We start from the raw sequence: 19,267 nt of genomic DNA, 5'->3' as shown, positions 1-19,267 counted from the left end.
GATCAGAAATGACAAGCCTGTTCATCTAAAAAAAAAAAAAAAAAAGTGCAGTCTGATTGGTCCTCTCTACCCATAACTACCCAGGGGCCACACCCCTCACCAAGCCAATCCACTGGCAACCGGCCTAATCCCACAACCAAAGCTGGCACTGTCTCTCATCCCTCCCTACAGAGCATATCCTGATCTGTACTACATCACCAGTAGCTGCCAATCTGATCGTCCAATGGAGAGGCTCCATGGCAAGGCACTGAATTCTCCTCTCCCTTGCTTTGATCGGTGCAGCAAAGCCACCTGCTACACATCACCCTCTGACCGGGATCTCCAATCTGCCCTTGTGTTTACTCAGCCCACACCTGCTCTAATCTCACCTGCTCTGACAGATCCCTCATTACATTTCTGTTACCATTCATTCAATCTGTACTATGACACCAGATTGGCCAGTTGAGGATGGGCTTCCCCTCTATAGGCTGGTTCCTCCCAAGATTTCTTCCCACTAGGGAGTTTTTTTTTTTTTCCCCTCTCTCGATTGTTCACATTTTGGGGGTTCAGGTCTGGATTTTGCCCAAATTGTTGTTCTATTTCCCGTGTAAAGTGACATTGTGACAGTCAAAAGTGCCACACAAAGTGCCACACAAATAAAACTTAATTGAATTTATCGGCAGGATGGACTCAAAATAATCATATATATATATATATATATATATATATGATAAGCCCAGAATATGATAATTGATCATTGTGCAGGTAGCTGGGAGCCAGAGAAACTCCTCATCACGTCTTGCCAGACTTCTGTTTAGCTTCCTCATATACAAGTTTCTCAAACATCAACGTGTGCACGCGATTATTAATATTAAGAAAGGGAAACAGATCCGATAATAATAATAATAATAATAATAATAATAATAATAATAATAAAACGTCATTCATTTAACAATTAAAAGTATGAGTAATTACCCTGGCTATGCTGTGCAAGCATCAAGTGTGTGGAAAGAAGGACACCTCCTGGATAATGTTTTTCAAGGCACCAGATAAGACGCGCGTCTTCAGTTAAACGGACATGGTTGGTGCCAGGTATTATGCCAGTTTTGCACAACAAACGACCGAGATGGTCTTAACGCATGACACCACTTAACGCATGACGCGTGTCCCAGCTAACTTTTTGATTAAAATAAGCAGGGTGACACAGTATGGGCAACGCACTTTAAAACTAATAGCAAATTTTTTAAAAAAATATTAATACAAATGATAAATTACACGTCAATTTAATGGAGTTGCCTATACCTATATAAATGTATACCTACATCATCGCATTATATCAGTGTTCCAATGATTTAGGTTAAACGTTAGAAAATAAGTGTTCTTTTCAAATAAAAAAAATAAAAATAAAAAATATACACACCGAATGGCCGGTTGTTCATGTTTTATGAGAGGCCCAAATCTGTAGCCACCCAAGGGTGTTTGAGAGTAATGTTCCGTGTGACACCACCAGAAACCTCCACGCGGCGACTGGAATAACAAAACAATTATTTCTACAACAGTAGGTAGGCTACCGCTATTCTTAAAACACCGTTTCAAATTATTCTCCATTGCAGAGATACTTACACCAGTAGGTGGCACTAGTGTGTGTTTATTTACTGGTACCAAGCATTTGATCAGCTTTCAAACTTTGCTCCCGAAATTCACATTTCCTCTACAGATGAATTACGTTTACATTTCAACAAGAATGCTCTTGAACCTGTGCTATGTTCTTGACAATGATTAGTGCACCTCTAATAGACTGCAAACTAAAACGGCTGAAAATAACGTAATTTAAATAATCTTATAAAAACGCATTACGTTTAATTTATTTAATTATTCGTTTTTGCAGTCTTCAAATTGCATCCAGGATCTATGAGTATAGTACCCATATTCAATATATCAACCGAGAGCAATATAGCTGTATTTACTTCCGTTCTACCATTGCTGTGTATTGCTGGCGTTGTGTAGCTATTTATTATAAAACGCGCTTTGTCAGTTCCTCACAGCATTTAAGTTTGGAACATGTACACATTTTAGCGCCATGACACTCTTGCAAGTGTGAAACCGCCGACATCAAGGAAGTCGTGTTTTTAAACAAAAAAAAAAACCCCCAGGGCGGACACAAAACACTGCCTTTAAAGGCTTTTCACGTTCAGTAGAAAGTGGTTAGCTGCTTCTCTTTTCATTATTTCAATCAGTGACAGCCGCCGTCTCCGTGGGTTGCGCTTCTGCAAATTGATGCTTTTGTGCTGTTCTGCGTCTCCCACGGGTAGTTTCTGAACGAGCATTGCGGTGCTGTGCAGAGCGCGAAGAGAGAGCGACGGAAAGAGTGCCAGGATGAAGGACCAGAACTGCGCTGAGGAGATAACGCAAATTCTTCAAGATGCACCCTCCGCAAGGCAAGCTCTGCTTGACAACTACACTAACCTACACAAGGTGGCCGAATACTGCGAGAAGAACTACCTTCAGGTGGGTTGACCACTAGCGACATTTTTTCTCACCAGAAAATCATTTGTAAAGTTCCTGAATGCTTCAACTGTATTTTGGACACATTGTTGTACTTCTGCTACATTCATGTTGTCTTGGCCTTTCACGGGTTATATCTATTTTGGTGCGTTCATTCACATGTGTACTGATTGAATACATTTTTAAACAAATGGTGAAAAATAGCAAAAATGCTTAAGGCGGTGAGTGGAGTGCGTATTGTGACTGAGGAACTTAAGCTATGCAGTGGGCAGGTAGGGGCAGGTAGGGACGGGCGGAGAGAGAGACAGAGAGAGAGAGATGCACTGTAGCACTGTACACATAAAGTTCGGTGCAAAGGCTTCTCAATAGAATATAGCTTTTGAAAACCAGTGAGGGCTCTTCAGCGTGAAACACTGCAGGAGCAGAATGCAAAACAGCCACTTGCTGCAAGTTCGTTCTATAACCGTCTCCTCCGCTCTACTCCCGGCAGTCAATCAAGAAACTAAACGTGGCGCGGGGTAACAACTTTTAGTACCAGCAACGAGTCATAGCGACCCGCGAGGGGACGACGTCAAAGGTTTCATTTCCCAGTTTGACTCAAGTTCGCGCTGTCAGTCAGCAACTGCCTGTGGCAACACATCCTTCCTTTCTCACCGTCTATTACAGGAAGTAGCGGTTTGATCAGGGTAAACAGTGCAGGGGAGCATGCAGGGGAAGTCTTAAAGAGACATGAATTGGGACGTACGTCATACACATGTGGGTTGCCCTATTATTTTTGTTAATAATAGATTATTAAACCAGGTGTGTATACATTATTATATATTTATCATATGGTTTCTTACACCTTAGAACTATGGGGTAATATGAGAACATGATTTATTCTCTACAGCATAGATAATCAAATCTTCTCCCCAGGGCAGCACTAAGCTACTGCTTCCTGATAGTTAATTGATTGATTAATGTCACTGATTGACCTAAGATTCCACTTACCTGGTGTGCCAAGTCTAAATCAGTTCCTTATCTGAGGGGAAGAAGATGAACCAAAAGTAGGCCCAACACTGGTCTTGAAGGGCAGATTTCAATAGACCTGCTCTGCAATACGAAGGCTGTACACTAGGGTTTCTGTGCATATCAGCAATAGAAAATAAAGTGCACTTGAAGGGAACTAATGAGAAAGGTCATTGATCTGTTCCATTAGAGGTTTTGAATATTTTTCTTCCCCAGAACTCTTAATTTGTGGTCACAGCATCCTTACCCTCAATGGGAACGTTCCCAGTCATACCCGTCAAGACTGGCAGAGGTGATCATACAACTTAAAAACCTCTCACTTCAGTGGTGATCATACAACTTAAAAACCTCTCACTTCAGTGGTGATCATACAACTTAAAAACCTCTCACTTCAGTGGTGATCATACAGACATTTCACATAAAGAGTCAGACGTGTCGGCCTTCAGCCCCAGCGGCAGGCATCTCGGGCGAAGCGGTCACTTGCTTGGGCGTTCTCATTAATGACTGTGTATGTGTATAGTGCACAGTAACACAATGCAGCTCTAAGTGTGTTTCCAAGCACTGGCGGTCACACACTGTGTACTGAGTGTTCTAGGTACACCCAAGTTTTTGGGAAAAAAAAATTAAAAATCGAAGGTTCAACCCCCGGTACACGATCGCGATCCCCCTCCCCTCCTCGGCCTGTGATCGCCCACCCACAGACTTCTATGGTACACCCGTGATTGGAACTCTGGTGTCCCTACTGTTCACAAGGTAGAGAAAACCCAGGAAAAGCTTTTGGTTGGCTGTACAATGTAAGTTATGAACCGACCCTACCTAGTCTCTACTGTTTAGATTTCCATATTCACGCATCATGACTCACATCATATTCGAGGGAGCTCCGAAACGAAGCACTCAAACATCAGTGAAGTCTTATGGGCTAGTCATGCACTCAGACATGCCTTTTAGCTGAATCGACAACTCTTCAGAGTGCAAAGGGACATCTTGTAATATATTTTCCTTCCTGTATACATTACATTTGGCCATTTAACATGACACTCGTATCCCGAGGAACTCACATTTTAACATACAATCCACTTACTGTATACAGATAGATATTTTTCACTGAAGAGACTCTGGTTAAGTACCTTGCTCAGGGGTACAATGGCACTGCCCCAGCTGGAACTCCTGACCTGAAAATTTTGAGTTGCGAGTCCAATTTCCTAACTGTTATACCAAGCTGAGCGTACAGCGCCTGAATATTGTCTACGAACGACAGAGAGAGGCTAGTGCCAAAAGAATGCTACAATAGAACTTGCTGTGGTTGTTGTTGTGTCTGTGTGTGTTTGTCCATGTGGCAACAATGGAAAGTATGTTCCATTTACCATTTTTTAAATGAACGATTTTGAGTGTGTCATCCACAATTTGATTTCTTGGGGAGGGTTTAAGATTAGAAGCTGGTTCAGAACTCAGCATGCAGTACGAAGTAGCATTGATTTCAGAGCCGGCCACTGCCGTGAACAGTCTGCAGTCATTTAGGGCCACAACCGTCCCCGGGCTACACAATTCCAGTTTTTGTTTTTTCTTTTTTGAACACTGTGGGGCCACAACAGCAGTCTTGTCTGGGGCCACTGAGACACTGTGGTTGGCTCTGCTCTGTTTGCTTTGCGTCTTGTTTAGTATGTACAGCTAGCCACTTCCCCTGTGTTTTCCCAGGTTACATAAGAAGTGGGCTGCAGTTTCAAATCCCATTCAAGAACAAAAGAGTACATTCGAGGCCCAAATTGGAAGACAAGCCAGTGGAAACTCAATGAACAGCTTTTAAAACATTAAAAATATCTGCAAGATCATTTTTAATGATCCAAAGCAGTATGTGTACGTACGTCTGTATATGGATCATGTACAGTGTTTCAACGCTGCATGCAGAATCTTTCCATAAACAATGGCTGGTCGGTGATGAGTTCCATAGTGTTACAGGATGTGGTTAAAATTGTGGGTGTCCAGCATGGCTGGACGTGTACAGCTAATTAAACGTGCCTGTGCCAACCCATAGACATCTGTGCATTTGGTCATTTGGAGAGGTCCGTCTGGATAGGAGCATCTGCAAAATGGCTAAATGCAAACAGAAATGCCTAAGGCATTTAAGGATTTTTCTGTTTTTTTAAAAAATTATTTTAAATTCTTTTTTGTAATACCAATAGGAAACACAAAGTTATCAAAGCTTCTGTGCAATTACTGTTACTCCATGTTACAGTAATTACAAGCAACAGCAGGGGTGAGGGAAACAGGGACTGTAAGCAATGAGGGCTGTGGGTACAGCTACAGTGACCGGAAATAAATCTGCTCTTTTTTTGCGCAGGTGTGAATTCGACTTCCTCCCGCCAGCCGTGTAGCTTGCTGATCTACTGCGTGAAAGTAGTGCTTTCCCCAGAGTGCTACTGCGGCAGACGGGAGCGAGTCAAACTCACACATGCGCCGAAAAGAGCACGGGTTTACCGCAGCCATCGATGCTTAAAGTCCTTTATGAGTTAGGCGACCAAATCCTGGAGACCATTTGAGGAGGTAACCCTTTAAGACGTGCAATTGCGGCTACATTGCAATGCAAAAAAAATAAAATAAATAAAAATGGCAGAATGCAATCTCTCTGAAAATACATTGGGCCGCAGGGGCAAAGCAGATGATGAGGAATAGGGCACGAGGGCCGAGGTGAAACAGCTTTTCTTTCGCTCTGAGAGAGAAGTGATGCATTTCATTTCTGCCACTTCCGTCTCCTTGCAGTCAAAACAGGGATAAGCAGAGAACGGAGTCAGACTAGCATCTGAGCCTCCTTTAGCCACGGGCTGTACTGTCCTGAATCTGATTGGCCGTCCCTACAGAAGTACTGTTTCCATGGAGACAGCCACCATAAACACGCAATGCTAAAACAAAAAAAAAACAAAAAATGGGACAATGCACCATTTTCTGAAACAAAGCTCTGTTAATACACTTTGTACTTTTCATGTGAATAGCATTTGTCCATTGCAGTTTATTATTAACACTGACAGAGTTACTTTTACTCTGATAGAGTACATTGGGTTGAATGCATAACCCAGCATAACCTTTAGCCCAGCACTAAAACACTTGATTCTACTTATCAAGGTTGATTGAAGACGATGATTAGTTAATTAATCGACTGGGTGATCACTCTTGCTTCTATCTCAGGTTAAGGGCTCTAGTATATAATAATAATAATAATTATTATTATTATTATTATTATTATTATTATTATTAATAACTTTATTTGTATAGCACATTTTTAAAACAAAGTTTACAAAGTGCTTTACAGAAAATAGCAACAAAAAAAGCAAAATAGCAAAACCAGAATCGGTTTAATAAAAATAATATTAAAAAACAAATAGTAAGTAAAAAAAATAAAAAGAAGAAAAAATACATAGAAAATGTAGAATGAAGGAGATAATAAAGATAAAATAGAATGTGAAAAAGGTGCCCTACCAAGCGCTTTTCTCTGGGGATTCAATCCCTGACAATCTAAGGGGACTTTAACCCTGAAACGTTTAGGGAAGTGGGGGATAAGGATTCTCTCAAGACACTCAAACCCCAAAAATACGAAACACAAAACCAGGGACACTCTTTAAAGCAGTCACCCTAGTTACCCTTAGTCCACCCTCGGGGACTCAAACCCTGAGCTCTCAGGGACTCAAACCCCAGGGACTCAAACCCCAAAAACACGAAACGCAAAACCAGGGACACTCTTTAAAGCAGTCACCCCAGTTACCCTTAGTCCACCCTCGGGGACGCTTATCTGTCAGTTGAGGGCTCTTGTATATGAACTCAGGTCCCTGATTGGGTGATCACTCTTGCTTCTCTCTCAGGTTGAGGACTCTAGTATATGAACCCAGGTCCCTGATTGGGTGATCACTCTTGCTTCTCTCTCAGGTTGAGGACTCTAGTATATGAACCCAGGTCCCTGATTGGGTGATCACTCTTGCTTCTCTCTCAGGTTGAGGACTCTAGTATATGAACCCAGGTCCCTGATTGGGTGATCACTCTTGCTTCTCTCTCAGGTTGAGGACACCAGCAAGGCCTTGGAGGAGACGAAGGCCTTCACCACGCAGTCTCTGGCCAGTGTGGCCTACCAGATCAGCACCCTGGCCACCAACGTGCTCAAGCTGCTGGATGCTCAGACCTCACAGCTGCGGCAGATGGAGTCGTCCATCAACCTCATCGCCCAGGTAACGCTCGTGACCCGCCACCTCTGTCTCATCCTCTCAAACCCCACCCATCCTGGCTACCATACATAAAAGGCCTTATAAAGTGAATTTTTTTAACAAATAAATTATTTTCATATTAGGCAGCTTTTAAAATGAATTCATTATTGAATTTTAGATAAAGTGTTTGCTGGAGGTACCGATAAAGGACTGATATGGCCACAGATGTACCTGTATCTGTGCAGACAGCACGTGATTGGATACCGCACCTGTGGGACGAGCTCTCTGAATGGACACATAAGCCACATCCCATCAGTGGCAGTCAGAAAGAGGTCTCTTAAGTGAGAGACGGCGCACATGTTCCCTCCCGCGGAGGAGAAAAGGGAAGTGTGCTGTCTTTCTCATGAGCCAGAGCAGCGTGCGCTTCCTCTCCTGGTCTGAGTGCGGTTTGGCGACTGGAGCCCGACGTCTCTTTTTCTCACTGCCCCCTCCCCCCCCCCACCCCCACCATCGTCAGGGGTGGGGGGGGGGTGGGGGGGGCGGCAGAGGAGCGGATTCGGGTGGCCTGACTGAGTGGAGCCTGTTCCAGTAAGCTTCCCTCCTCTCCTCCTGTGCCCCTCTCCCCTCCTACCCCTCCCCCTGTGATCAGTGCCCCCCCCCAGGCCTGTGATCAGTGTATTAAACTGCGAGCTCCGAGTCTTCTCTGGGCCTGCTTCCAGTCCTCATTGTAGGGCCCCCAGGCCTGGAGAATAACTCCCCGATCCCCCATCCAGGGGACTGATGTACCCCCCCACCCCCCCCTCCTTTGGCGGCTCTCCCTGGCATTCCTGCCCGCTCCGTGCCCAGCATGTCTAACTAGGTCACCTGGGGTAATGGGGCGGCAGCGTGGTGACCTCTGACCCTGGCCCGCGAGCTCTGAGCGGCAGCGAATAAGAGGCCAGTGTTTTCCGTCGCTCGGGCTAACCCTGATTGATGGTTCTCTTTGTCCTCGGGGATTCAGGAAGGACCCCGACAAGAGCACGCTAAATAAGGGGCCTTTTTTTAGCCCCCGCTTGGCCCGTTTTACTATGGGCGGAGGGTTAATAAGATGAAGGTCCCGTAGGTGTATCTGTGTGGGGGGGTTGAGGCTGGTCTTGCCGAGGTGTAGGCCTAATACGTGCATTTCTTCCCCCACTTCTCCCCCCCCCTTCCCACCGCCCCAGACGGTGGACATGCACCGTGAGAAAGTGGCGCGAAGAGAGATCGGCATGTTCACCACGGCAAAGAGGGTGCCGCGCAGCAACAAGGTCATCCCGCCGGCGGCCAGCCGGGAGCCCAAGGCCAAATACTCCCGCACCCCCATCACCTACACCGAGCTGGACACGCTGGGACACGGCATGAAGGTGAGAGTCATGAGCGACGGGGGGGGGGGGGGGTGAGTCAGTGACTTTCTCCTAGTGTACTATAAGACACCATAGGCCAGAGTACAGTGGCAGAGGCTGGGGTTTGAACCCGCAACATCCGTAAGTATGGAAAAGGTTTCCTCCGTTTACTTTCACGGACCCAAACCAGACAATCAGTCAATTTGGAATCAAACAACAGCCATCCTGAACTATAACTCACTTAACTATAGCACTTAAGTGCAAGTACTACTAGTTTTAATTCATAAACACAGCTCAGCATTCATCTAAACTGGCCAAACTGTTGTTGTGAAGGGAAAAAAAAGACACTCCTGGTTATTAAGACAAAGTTATGGGTGAATGTTGACTGAATGCAGGCCAATACATCTTCAGTGAACAAAAAGCTTAAATGCCGCTTAGGTTTGTAGGTGTGAGGTGTGGGGAGGCAGTGCCTGCGCATGGTAATAGTCGTTCGCGTATAAAAATCGGTTCTTCCCCAGCATTGATCGCTCTGGCTCACAGCAGTGGAACCTGCTTTCTGAGCGAGGACGTTTTTTAAAAAGCACCGTATCCGAGTGGAGGGTAGCGACGGATATAACAGCAATCCCGTCTGGAGGATGAGCTGTCCGTCACCGTGAGCTGACCTCAATTAGCGCCCGGCGTTGCCCGCGGCGATGGGGAGGCCCCACCCCCCCCTCCCCCCACTCTGAGCCCGGCCACAGCGTGGGAACTGCGCGGAGACGCACCAATTAGAGACTGCCAAGGCCGAACCGCCGCGCCAAGACCCGCATGCAAATCTCCATCTCATCTGCAGCACAGGCACACACAACGAGGCCTGGGGGAGGGAGCGGGGAGGGGGGGAGGGTTAGGGGGAGAAGATTTATGGAGCGAGCCGTAAAAGGGACAGTAAAAGAATGGCCGATTTCTGCTGCGGTAGAAAGCTCCGGAAAAAGTTCATACGCTATACATGCCCCGCTCCGGCTGAGGGGCGTCTCGGTGAAAACTGAAAGGAGGCGGTAGAGGCCGGACAAAGAGAGAAAGGTACGCCCGGAACGGTCCCTGCCTCTCACTCCTTTTGTGTAAAGGAAATGTCTAACATTCCTCTGGGACTGCGAGTGGCCGCGTCGAAGGACGTGAGAGGAAACATAAAGGACACACAAAACTACAGCCAGAAAACACGGGAAAAAAGTAACCAAAAGATATTTTGAATCACAACACTAGCTGAAAAGGTGCCACGATCTAGATGTTGTAGAATATTGAAGTACAAAACAATGGTTATGACATGCATGTAGTGGTCTAAATGCATTATGCACAAAGTCTGTATGATAAGCACTTCACCAATGTAGACAGAGCTCAACTCGGCTGTTGCCACAGCATCATCCAGCGAGTTGGGACTGGCCGGAGAGCAGTTACTCTGGAGTTAATCAGCTCACTGCATCGCAGCTATGCTGAGAGCTCATTCCACCCTTGTTGAGACAGCTCCCCTCCCAGTCTCAGACTTTCGCTTTCTCTCCAGAACTCCGGGAAGGACCAGGGGAAATCTGGATCTGTGACCCAGAAGAGGAGCATAAGAGAGGGAGGCGGCACCCTGGGGTACGAGCAGGATTCCCGAAAACCACGCAGTGCACCATGGATCAGCACCGTTCTACGCTCCTGTTTACTTAGCATGCAGTGTGCCGCTGATGTTGGTTTAGTACCTACCTGACCTCCTGTTCAGCTAGCATTCAGTGTACCGCTGATGTTGGTCTAGTAACTGCCTAAGCTCCTGTTTAACTAGCATACAGTGTACAACTGAGCCTGGGTCAGGGCCTAACTGCATGCCCGATCACTCTTAGGTGTAATTCTGCCAATAAGGTGCCAGATGGAGGCCACCTCTCTGTGAAACATTAATAATAGTGGAGGTGTCCTGCATGCTAACACACTAAAGAGGCTACGTGTACAAGCAGTGTATTTCTGCCCGCCATTGCCGAACCTCCACGCAGTATCACATGATCAGCAAGTGTGTGGCCTCACTGGGGGATTTCTGGCTGCAGTACAAGATCTGTGCACATTTGAGTAAATATTTACATTTATACTACACAGCGCACAAAAACAACAGAAGAGGTCAATCCCCTCTGCTTTAGTAGCTTAATGTTGTTTGAATACTCTTTTGTTAGTTAACCACTCCCCTTTCTGATTCTATGAGAAAATCAAACAAGTCTTTGCATATGAAATTGGGTGGGATGCAACTCCAGTAGGGTGAGCATATAGCAGATGGGATTAGAAAGGATGTGCAAGATTCCTGTGGTCCTATGGTCCATGCAGAGGCCATATTTTACAGCTTTACAGCTGGGACGATACCACTCAAAATATGAAACAAAACAGACCATCAAGATACTTAAACCCGAATGCACATTCAAATGTAAATGTCTAGCACAACCTAGAATTAAAAGAGCAACATTCTTTGCTAGTGAGATGAACACTTCATGTTGCATCACAAAAAAGTGAAGCAATATAAAAACATGGTGAGTTTTAGCCATGTTTTTTTTACTGCCAGAACAGCATGAGACTCATTATCAGGCCGTTCTGGACTAGCATCAAAGCAGTAATGATTCTGCAGAGACGTGCAAAACCGCTGAGAAGGCATTATTGCATCACCGTGCTGGGAACAGCAATTACTGGAATACACACTGAACAGGGTGAAGATGCTCACCACTACACAGCATAAGATAAGGCCCAGTGCGTAATTACTGGAATACACACTGAACAAGGTGAAGATACTCACCACTACACAGCATAAGATAAGGCCCAGTGCGTAATCACTGGAATACACACTGAACAAGGTGAAGATGCTCACCACTACACAGCATAAGTAAGGCCCAGTGTGTAATTACTGGAATACACACTGAACAAGGTGAAGATACTCACCACTACACAGCATAAGGCCCAGTGCGTAATCACTGGAATACACACTGAACAAGGTGAAGATACTCACCAATACACAGCATAAGATAAGGCCCAGTGCGTAATCACTGGAATACACACTGAACAGGGTGAAGATGCTCACCACTACACAGCATAAGATAAGGCCCAGTGCGTAATCACTGGAATACACACTGAACAGGGTGAAGATGCTCACCACTACACAGCATAAGATAAGGCCCCGTGCGTAATCACTGTCTTAACTGCAGCTTAAGTGGACAAAGCCAAGGATACCTGGGACACAGGTGAAACTGAAACAAGGAAATATCTGTTGATGTAAACATCAGCTAATAAAGTGCTGTAGATGTTCTCAGCAAAGGAGCAGCCTTTCCTTCTGTCATTAGAATCTGCCCGTTTCATTTCAATTGGTTGACACAAGAAGGGCCACAGTTTTTATATTCATTACATTACATTACATTACAGGCATTTAGCAGACGCTCTTATCCAGAGCGACTTACACAACTTTTTTTTTACATAGCACTTTACATTGTATCCATTTATACAGCTGGATATATACTGAAGCAATGCAGGTTAAGTACCTTGCTCAAGGGTACAACGGCAGTGTCCTTACCCGGGAATCGAACCTGCGACCTTTCGGTTACAAGCGCAGTTCCTTACCCACTGTGCCACACTCCGTCCAGGATTCAAGGCCATTAACATTTGTGAACAAATTGTAATTACAGAATCCAAATTCCTGATAATTTTAGGCCCTGTCCAAATGTAAATAACATTTAATGTCACATTGTAACATAACATTGTGTGTGTGTGTGTGTGTGTGTGCGCGTGCGTGTGCGTGTGTATGCATGTATGTATGTATGTCTGTCTCTACAGTCGGAGCGCTCGCCCTGTGGAACCCGTCGCGTGTCCTACTGCCCCATCTATGTCTCGGGGCGTGTCCACATCCTCCCTCAGCGAGCGTTCTGTGGGGTAAGCCATGTTGGGCGGGGCTAAGCTGACCACTCCCACCCTGCAATAAACCCCACCCTCTGGATCGATCGCTGGACTTAACCACCATTTGTCCGTAGCTTTGTGTCACAGTTAAACACAGCACTGCATTTTTCTAAAGTTCATTTCAAGTGATTTCCATACTCGCCAACTGTGTGAGTGTAAGAAATACCTGCATTTAATTGTGAGTTAGTTGACTGTTGACTGTTAATTAACAGATACAGTAGGCTACAGTAGGCCTCTACTCTGTAGTATTTCACATGAAAGTAACACGACGCCATTTATATTGATACTGTGGAGTAAATAAATGAATATTTATTTACTCCACAGTCTATGCTTCTCTTTCACAGACACTTGAATGTGGAGATGGCTGCTCAGCACCTACCTAGTGAAGTGCTGTGTCAGTAATGGCCTCTTCCTTCTCAGGTCTAGTTTTGGAATAGCGGTTTCTCCGCCCGTGGCACCCAACTGGACTTCGCAGGACATTGCCTCTCCTCTGATGGAGGAGAGCCCGCCTCCACCGCCCCCGCTGGCTCTGACGGACTCCAACGTGCCCCCTCCCCCCCCCTCCCCCACCCCTCTCCATGGACATCCCCCCTCCCCCTCCACCACCCCCCGCAGCCAGCACCCCGGGGCCCCCCAGCTTGGCCTGTGTCCCCCCTCCTCCCCCAGCACCCCCGCTGGAAACTGGTGAGTCCGTTTCCATGGTTACTTATCTACTGTAATGACAGTGATTCCCCCCCCAGTGCACAATGGATGCCTCCTAAAATATACAATAAATATTTGTCTGGGGGGTCTAGTGTGGCTGAGACTCTGTCCGTTATATAAATCCCTGTGCAAGGGAAAATACTGTGCGGGCTGTTGAAATATATTGTGCCAGAGTGCACAGTAGCATTCAAGAAAAATAAATAATTGAAGACGGCCTCTTACTGTAGCGCAGTGTTTTATGTCTAAGTGTTTCTAGACATGATGATTTCCATGAGCTGCGCCACAAAAAGCTGTAGAGATGGAGTAGAGGACAGCAGCTATATTATATGTAACTTAATACTTCCAGGCAGGATGTCATTGTCGAGAGGGAGTCCCCTAAATACTAACTCTGAATGCACAAACACAAAGAAATGTTTCTGCCTTTAAACAAACTGCTTTGTGATGTGTGTCTGTTTCCCTAAAACAAAGCAGAAAAAAACTAACGTTCCACTTTGCAGCTGAAAGAAATGAAAACGATCTACTTCTCTTTGCGGAAGACTGCGTGACAGCACACTGGAATGCTGACACAATGCAGAAGTAGCAACGCACAAATAAAGAGCGTCTTGCTTTGGTCGGGGAAATTATCGCTGAAAACTTTGCCACAGACATAATGTTAATTAAGTTGGGGTTTCTTATTAAAAGGGAACAATGGATTAAAAGTCACGCCAGCTTTGCATAATTAAATGGAATCTCTCCGTGTGCTGTTTGGATTTTGTATAATTGGGAACAGAATATTAATTTGTTTTTCAAGCAGCTACAATGCAAAGGCCAGATTACATTGCTGTAACAAAAGATTTCCAAACAACAAAACTTTCCATTAACCTGTTGTGGCAGTGGGTTTTACTTTTCTCTCTTCTCATTGGCTGAGAAATGGATCCCCCACACCCTCCCCCCCATAACAGATTTTACTTAACTCTTTTTTTCCAGTGGCTGAAGAGAATGGATTTCCCCCCCCAATATCAGAAGTTGCCTTTCCCCCTCCAGTCAGCGATACATTTGATCTTCCAGCTCCACCCCCTCTCCCGGGCATTGGGTCAAGCTCAGGTACAAAAGGAGACACTGGTGGACAAGCCAAACCAAGTGCTCTCAAAGGTCTCATAGTCAGTGCTAATGTAATACAGACCAGGCAAATCCAAAATCAATCCAGTCTTAGCATTTAAGTAATAATAATAATAATAATAATAACTATACCAAATTTATTACGTGCTTTGTAAGTGCAATAAAACCCAGAGTTCAGTGCATTTCTTTGGCACCACTGTTGGCCACCTTTGGTAACTGAACACAAGATGGCTGCCAGACAGGAATGTTCTGGTGTGGTCTCCGCTCTGTGTCTTAATGCTGTGCATGGCTGGCTCGTTTGCATGTCTGTCTGTGATGGTTTTGCTGACTTTCTCTTTGCGCCCCCCCCCCGGCGTCTCCCTCCCAGGCACGGCGTTGCGCTCCAAACGCTCACGGGGCCCGCGCCACCCTCCCACCTCCCGCTCGGGGTCCCTCAGGGTCCGTGTGGGGCCCTCAACGCGTTCTCTGCACACACTGTCTCTCTGCCTGCCCCCCTCTCACTCGCGTAAGCCCCCTTATATGGCCCCTTATATGGCCAGCTGCGGCTCTCCCAGAGTTCTGTTCAGACGTAGGATTAGTCCTAGACTGGCTATGTGTCATAACCATGGTCTAAAAACCATTCCTGATTTTTATCCTACTTGCAGACCATACTACACTAATTTAAGAGCAGGCCAGTGCTCTATCTGTAATATCAATTAGACTGTGGGGCTTTGGTAAACTGTATAAGGTTACATTAACAAAGCCCACATATCCATATAAATATGGCTGTCACGCACCATTCTGGATATCTAAACACAGATCAGTCACCCATAAAGAGTCTCCATCCTCCTGTTCTCCGTTTCTGTTCCCTGGCTACGAGTGCCGTCAATCACCCGTGCCTCTCTTCTCATCATCTATCAGTCATGATTCCCCCGCCCCCTCCATACCCCCCTCCTCTAGCCCCCCTGGCCACGCTGAGCAATCTGTCCCGCGTCCCCGCCCATCTGCAGCACCTGGGTGAGTAGGCCCGTGCCGTGTCTACCGCCACCGTCCGCCAAGCCAAGCGACGGTTTCCAAGGCACCTCTGCCCTCTATGCTTCCGTCCAACCGCTAACGCTTAGCCGCCAGGATGGCCAACCGCCAACCACGGAAGCATCGCCACTTCTCTGGGCTCGATGGCTGAAAGCCCAGAGATTTTGGGTTTTGACAGCAGTGGTCCCCGTATTGATCCTCCGTGTTCCGTGTTCCACTGTCCAGACCTTCAGTTCCAGGCCCCGCCCCCTCCACCTGATATGATGGGAGGCTTTGATGACTTCTCGGCCCCCCTCCCACCGCCTGTGGACTACGACTCCCCTCCTCCACCCAACATCAACGAGAAAGGTACAGTTTAGATCCTGGTCTGTGTTCCAAAGTATACTCATGTACAGAAATAGTCAGTGAATATCCAACTAGACTATTTCCGAAACACACTAAACAAAAAGTGTCATTAACAGTCTATGGAATAGTGTAACCTCATATAATACCACCTACTGTACAATAACATGGCAGCTGTGTAGTGTACCATTTACAGTAATGGAGTTTTACCTCAAGTATCAAAATCTGTAACTCGCTCCATATAAGGGTGATGGTAAGCCAATAAGTAATGACAATAGTAGCTGCTGGAAGGGACTTAATGAGTGGTGGGTCATCTTTAAAATGCGCATTAGTAAAGTCCACGGAGTGGCCAGTCCCAGTGTACAGCCAGTGTATTCAGTTTCTTCTTGCAGAAAATTCAGCGTACAAACACAGCCTAATCACAATGAAGCTTTTGGTGAACAAAAAAAAATGTTTTTACATTTTGGTGTTGCGCTGTGTTGTTAAATATGCAATAGTGTAGGTCATGATCAGCAAATAGCTTTTTAAATATTGTGTAAGCAGCATAAACATGGAAGGCTTTCTGTGCGGAAAATCCCGAGTTGGTGCAGGGTGTCAGATCGGCCATGTTCTCTGCCTCTCCTCAGTGGTGGCACTGTACAGTTACAACTCTGGCAACCCTGGAGACCTGGCCTTCGAGAAGGGTGACATCATCTACGTCACCAAGAAGAACGAGGACGGCTGGTATGAGGGCGTGCTGCATGGGGCGGAGGGGTACTTCCCAGGGAACTACGTGGAGTCCACCAGCTAACCAGTCAAGAGTGAGGCCTTCTAACCAGGCCCACAGACCAACGGTCACCCCCCCCCAATTTCTGGCCCCCCTCCCCCCTCCCCTTTCCACCAAAGCCTGGGGGTACCTTACTGGAAGCCCTCAGACCTTGGGGGGGAGGGGGTCCCTTAATTTCCCCATCAGATAAGTCCCTTTGACAGCTTCTCGGTGTCGTGCTTCACATGGCCTCTAATGTCATACATGCATAGTGCAGGGATCACAGCTGAAATATCTGCATTTTTAAAAATTGTTACTTCAAGCTACGGGTGAAACTCTGCAGATGTTCAGCCATCATGGTCTGTTCACACTTTTATTCTGACAACATTTCCACAAAGGGTTAAATAGCCATGAAACAAGACACCATGAATTGCAGAACTGCATTCCTTTTGTTTACAAGACCAGGCTCTGAAAACAGCCTTTCATAAACGGGATTCACTGTAAGTGTGTGTCGTACTGTAATGTGTCTACCAGTAACTTTAGGGTTACCAGCTAGTGGTGGGGGACTTTTTTTTGGATAAATCACCAGTTGTTCACCTTACAGTTAAACTGGAGCATTAGATTGTTTTTTTTTACCTCCCCAAAATGTAACCATCAATTGTGTCTCCCAAGTTACCAACTAGGGTGCCAAGTGCACCACAAACTAGTGTGCAAATGGCTCTGATAGCAAGCAAATATTTTACACCCTGCAGGTCATACAGGAGACATCAGTAGTGACAACTGGTAGCCACTAGGCATTCCTATTGTAGTTCTCTTAGGAATCTACTTTAGGGCTAACTATATGGCCTGCCAGCATTAAAATTTAACAGTTATATATTGACTGCGCCATATGTGAGCCACAAGTTCTCTTAGAAATTTAGAGAAATTTTACTAGTTAATAGTGGAGGATGGAGGCTGAATGGAGTGCATCATAGCTGCCATGAGAAAAATGGAAGCTATTGAATTAACACATGGATTAAATCAGCTAGCACTTACATTGAATTGCTTTAATCAAGACACTTATTTGATTTTTTTTTCCAATCTAAATTTCAATATTTTATCATTTTACATACTTGTGGTGAAACAAATGTGTGTGTGAATTCAAATAAGATACAAAGTAATATATGAAATTACAGAGAGTAATGGAAATTCATATTATAAATATGTATGTTTAGTAAAATGTGAATTTATAGTAAGGATGTAACATTTTCTACAATTGCGTGTATGCATAAAAGTAAGGGTAAATTTTTGAAATGTTTGGAAAATTATTTTGAATGATGTGGATAGTGATGTAATTGAAGCTTTCCAGTATTAAATATGACACTTATATTAAAAAAATGACAGTCTGGATTGTATCTGTACTAGCACTACTTCTGTCAAAACCCAGTCTGAAGTTTTAAGACCAGCAATGATATTGCAGCATGCAAAACACGTCTCTTTTCACCTTCCTAGTGGTACGGTGTTCGACTGTACTGTTGCTGGTTCAAGCCCCTGGTGGGCATATAGGGATGCCGACTTTTATCTGGAGATGAAGTTGGGTCCCTACAAGAAAGAACTCTGCCGTTGGGCCCTTGAGCAAGGCCCTTAACCCAAAAAAAGCTGCTTCAAGGGTCGTTCACCCGTTCTCTCTCTTGAAAAATGGACCTTCCTCAGTTACATAGAGGATTAAAAAAAACAAATAATAATAATGATAATAATAATAATAATCATAATAATAATAAGGAACCTTCTCAGCTGAGGACTGCGTAAATCTGAGCTATTTACAATATTTTCACTCGATTTGGAGATTACATTTTTTCAGACAATTCTATTGTTAGAATTGACAGTATTTTTTAATTATAATTTCAGTGTAAAAAACATTTTCCATATAGTAACTCCTAATCTAAGAACTCCAGGAAATTGCATATGTTAAAGATTCTGTTTGATGGGCTTCACTGATAGCGATACTGACGTCATCGTGCCTCATAAATTTTGCGGCAAAATGTCAGCAATCTGACACACACTGCGTCTTATGGTGTGCATTTTTTTTCTTTTTCCTTTTATGGGCATTGGACTCCTTTCCTGCCACTCCTGTCTGCCATGGCCCATAGTTCTGAACTTTACCCTTAAAGTACCCTTAAATTGAAATACCCTTAAATTAAAGCTGACGGTCTGCACCGCATATTCCAAATTCTGTTTTTTCCACCCCATGATGCTCTGCTGTACTGGCACTGACACTTCTTTGGGCCACATGTCGAGACAACAGTCAAATGCAAATCCCACACCGAGAATCAACCTCGTGACCTTTTGTGAGCTTTCTTGTGCACAGACTAGTGATGCAACAACACACCAGTTGGTCAAGAAACAACTGAGCAGCCAAT

At 45.2% G+C, this 19,267-nt stretch overlaps 1 protein-coding gene across 1 annotated transcript; it reads left to right on the top strand.

Moving 5' to 3' along the window:
* The first annotated feature begins 1,702 nt into the window (after positions 1-1,702).
* On the top strand, positions 1,703-18,245 carry LOC118216997 (abl interactor 1-like). Its single transcript, XM_035398714.1, is given in 12 exon segments — positions 1,703-2,487; positions 7,536-7,703; positions 8,882-9,061; positions 10,575-10,651; positions 12,851-12,946; positions 13,391-13,516; positions 13,518-13,654; positions 14,639-14,755; positions 15,138-15,275; positions 15,671-15,766; positions 16,007-16,129; positions 16,750-18,245. Coding segments are annotated over 12 exon segments (1,554 nt in total). The 5' UTR covers positions 1,703-2,355; the 3' UTR covers positions 16,914-18,245.
* Positions 18,246-19,267: the final 1,022 nt, after the last annotated feature.

This window comes from Anguilla anguilla, chromosome 17 (assembly GCF_013347855.1).
Source record: "Anguilla anguilla isolate fAngAng1 chromosome 17, fAngAng1.pri, whole genome shotgun sequence".
NCBI classification, from domain to species: Eukaryota; Metazoa; Chordata; class Actinopteri; order Anguilliformes; family Anguillidae; genus Anguilla; species Anguilla anguilla.
The sequence above is the reverse complement of the archived record's forward strand: the minus strand, read 5'-3'. Positions and strand labels throughout refer to the sequence as shown.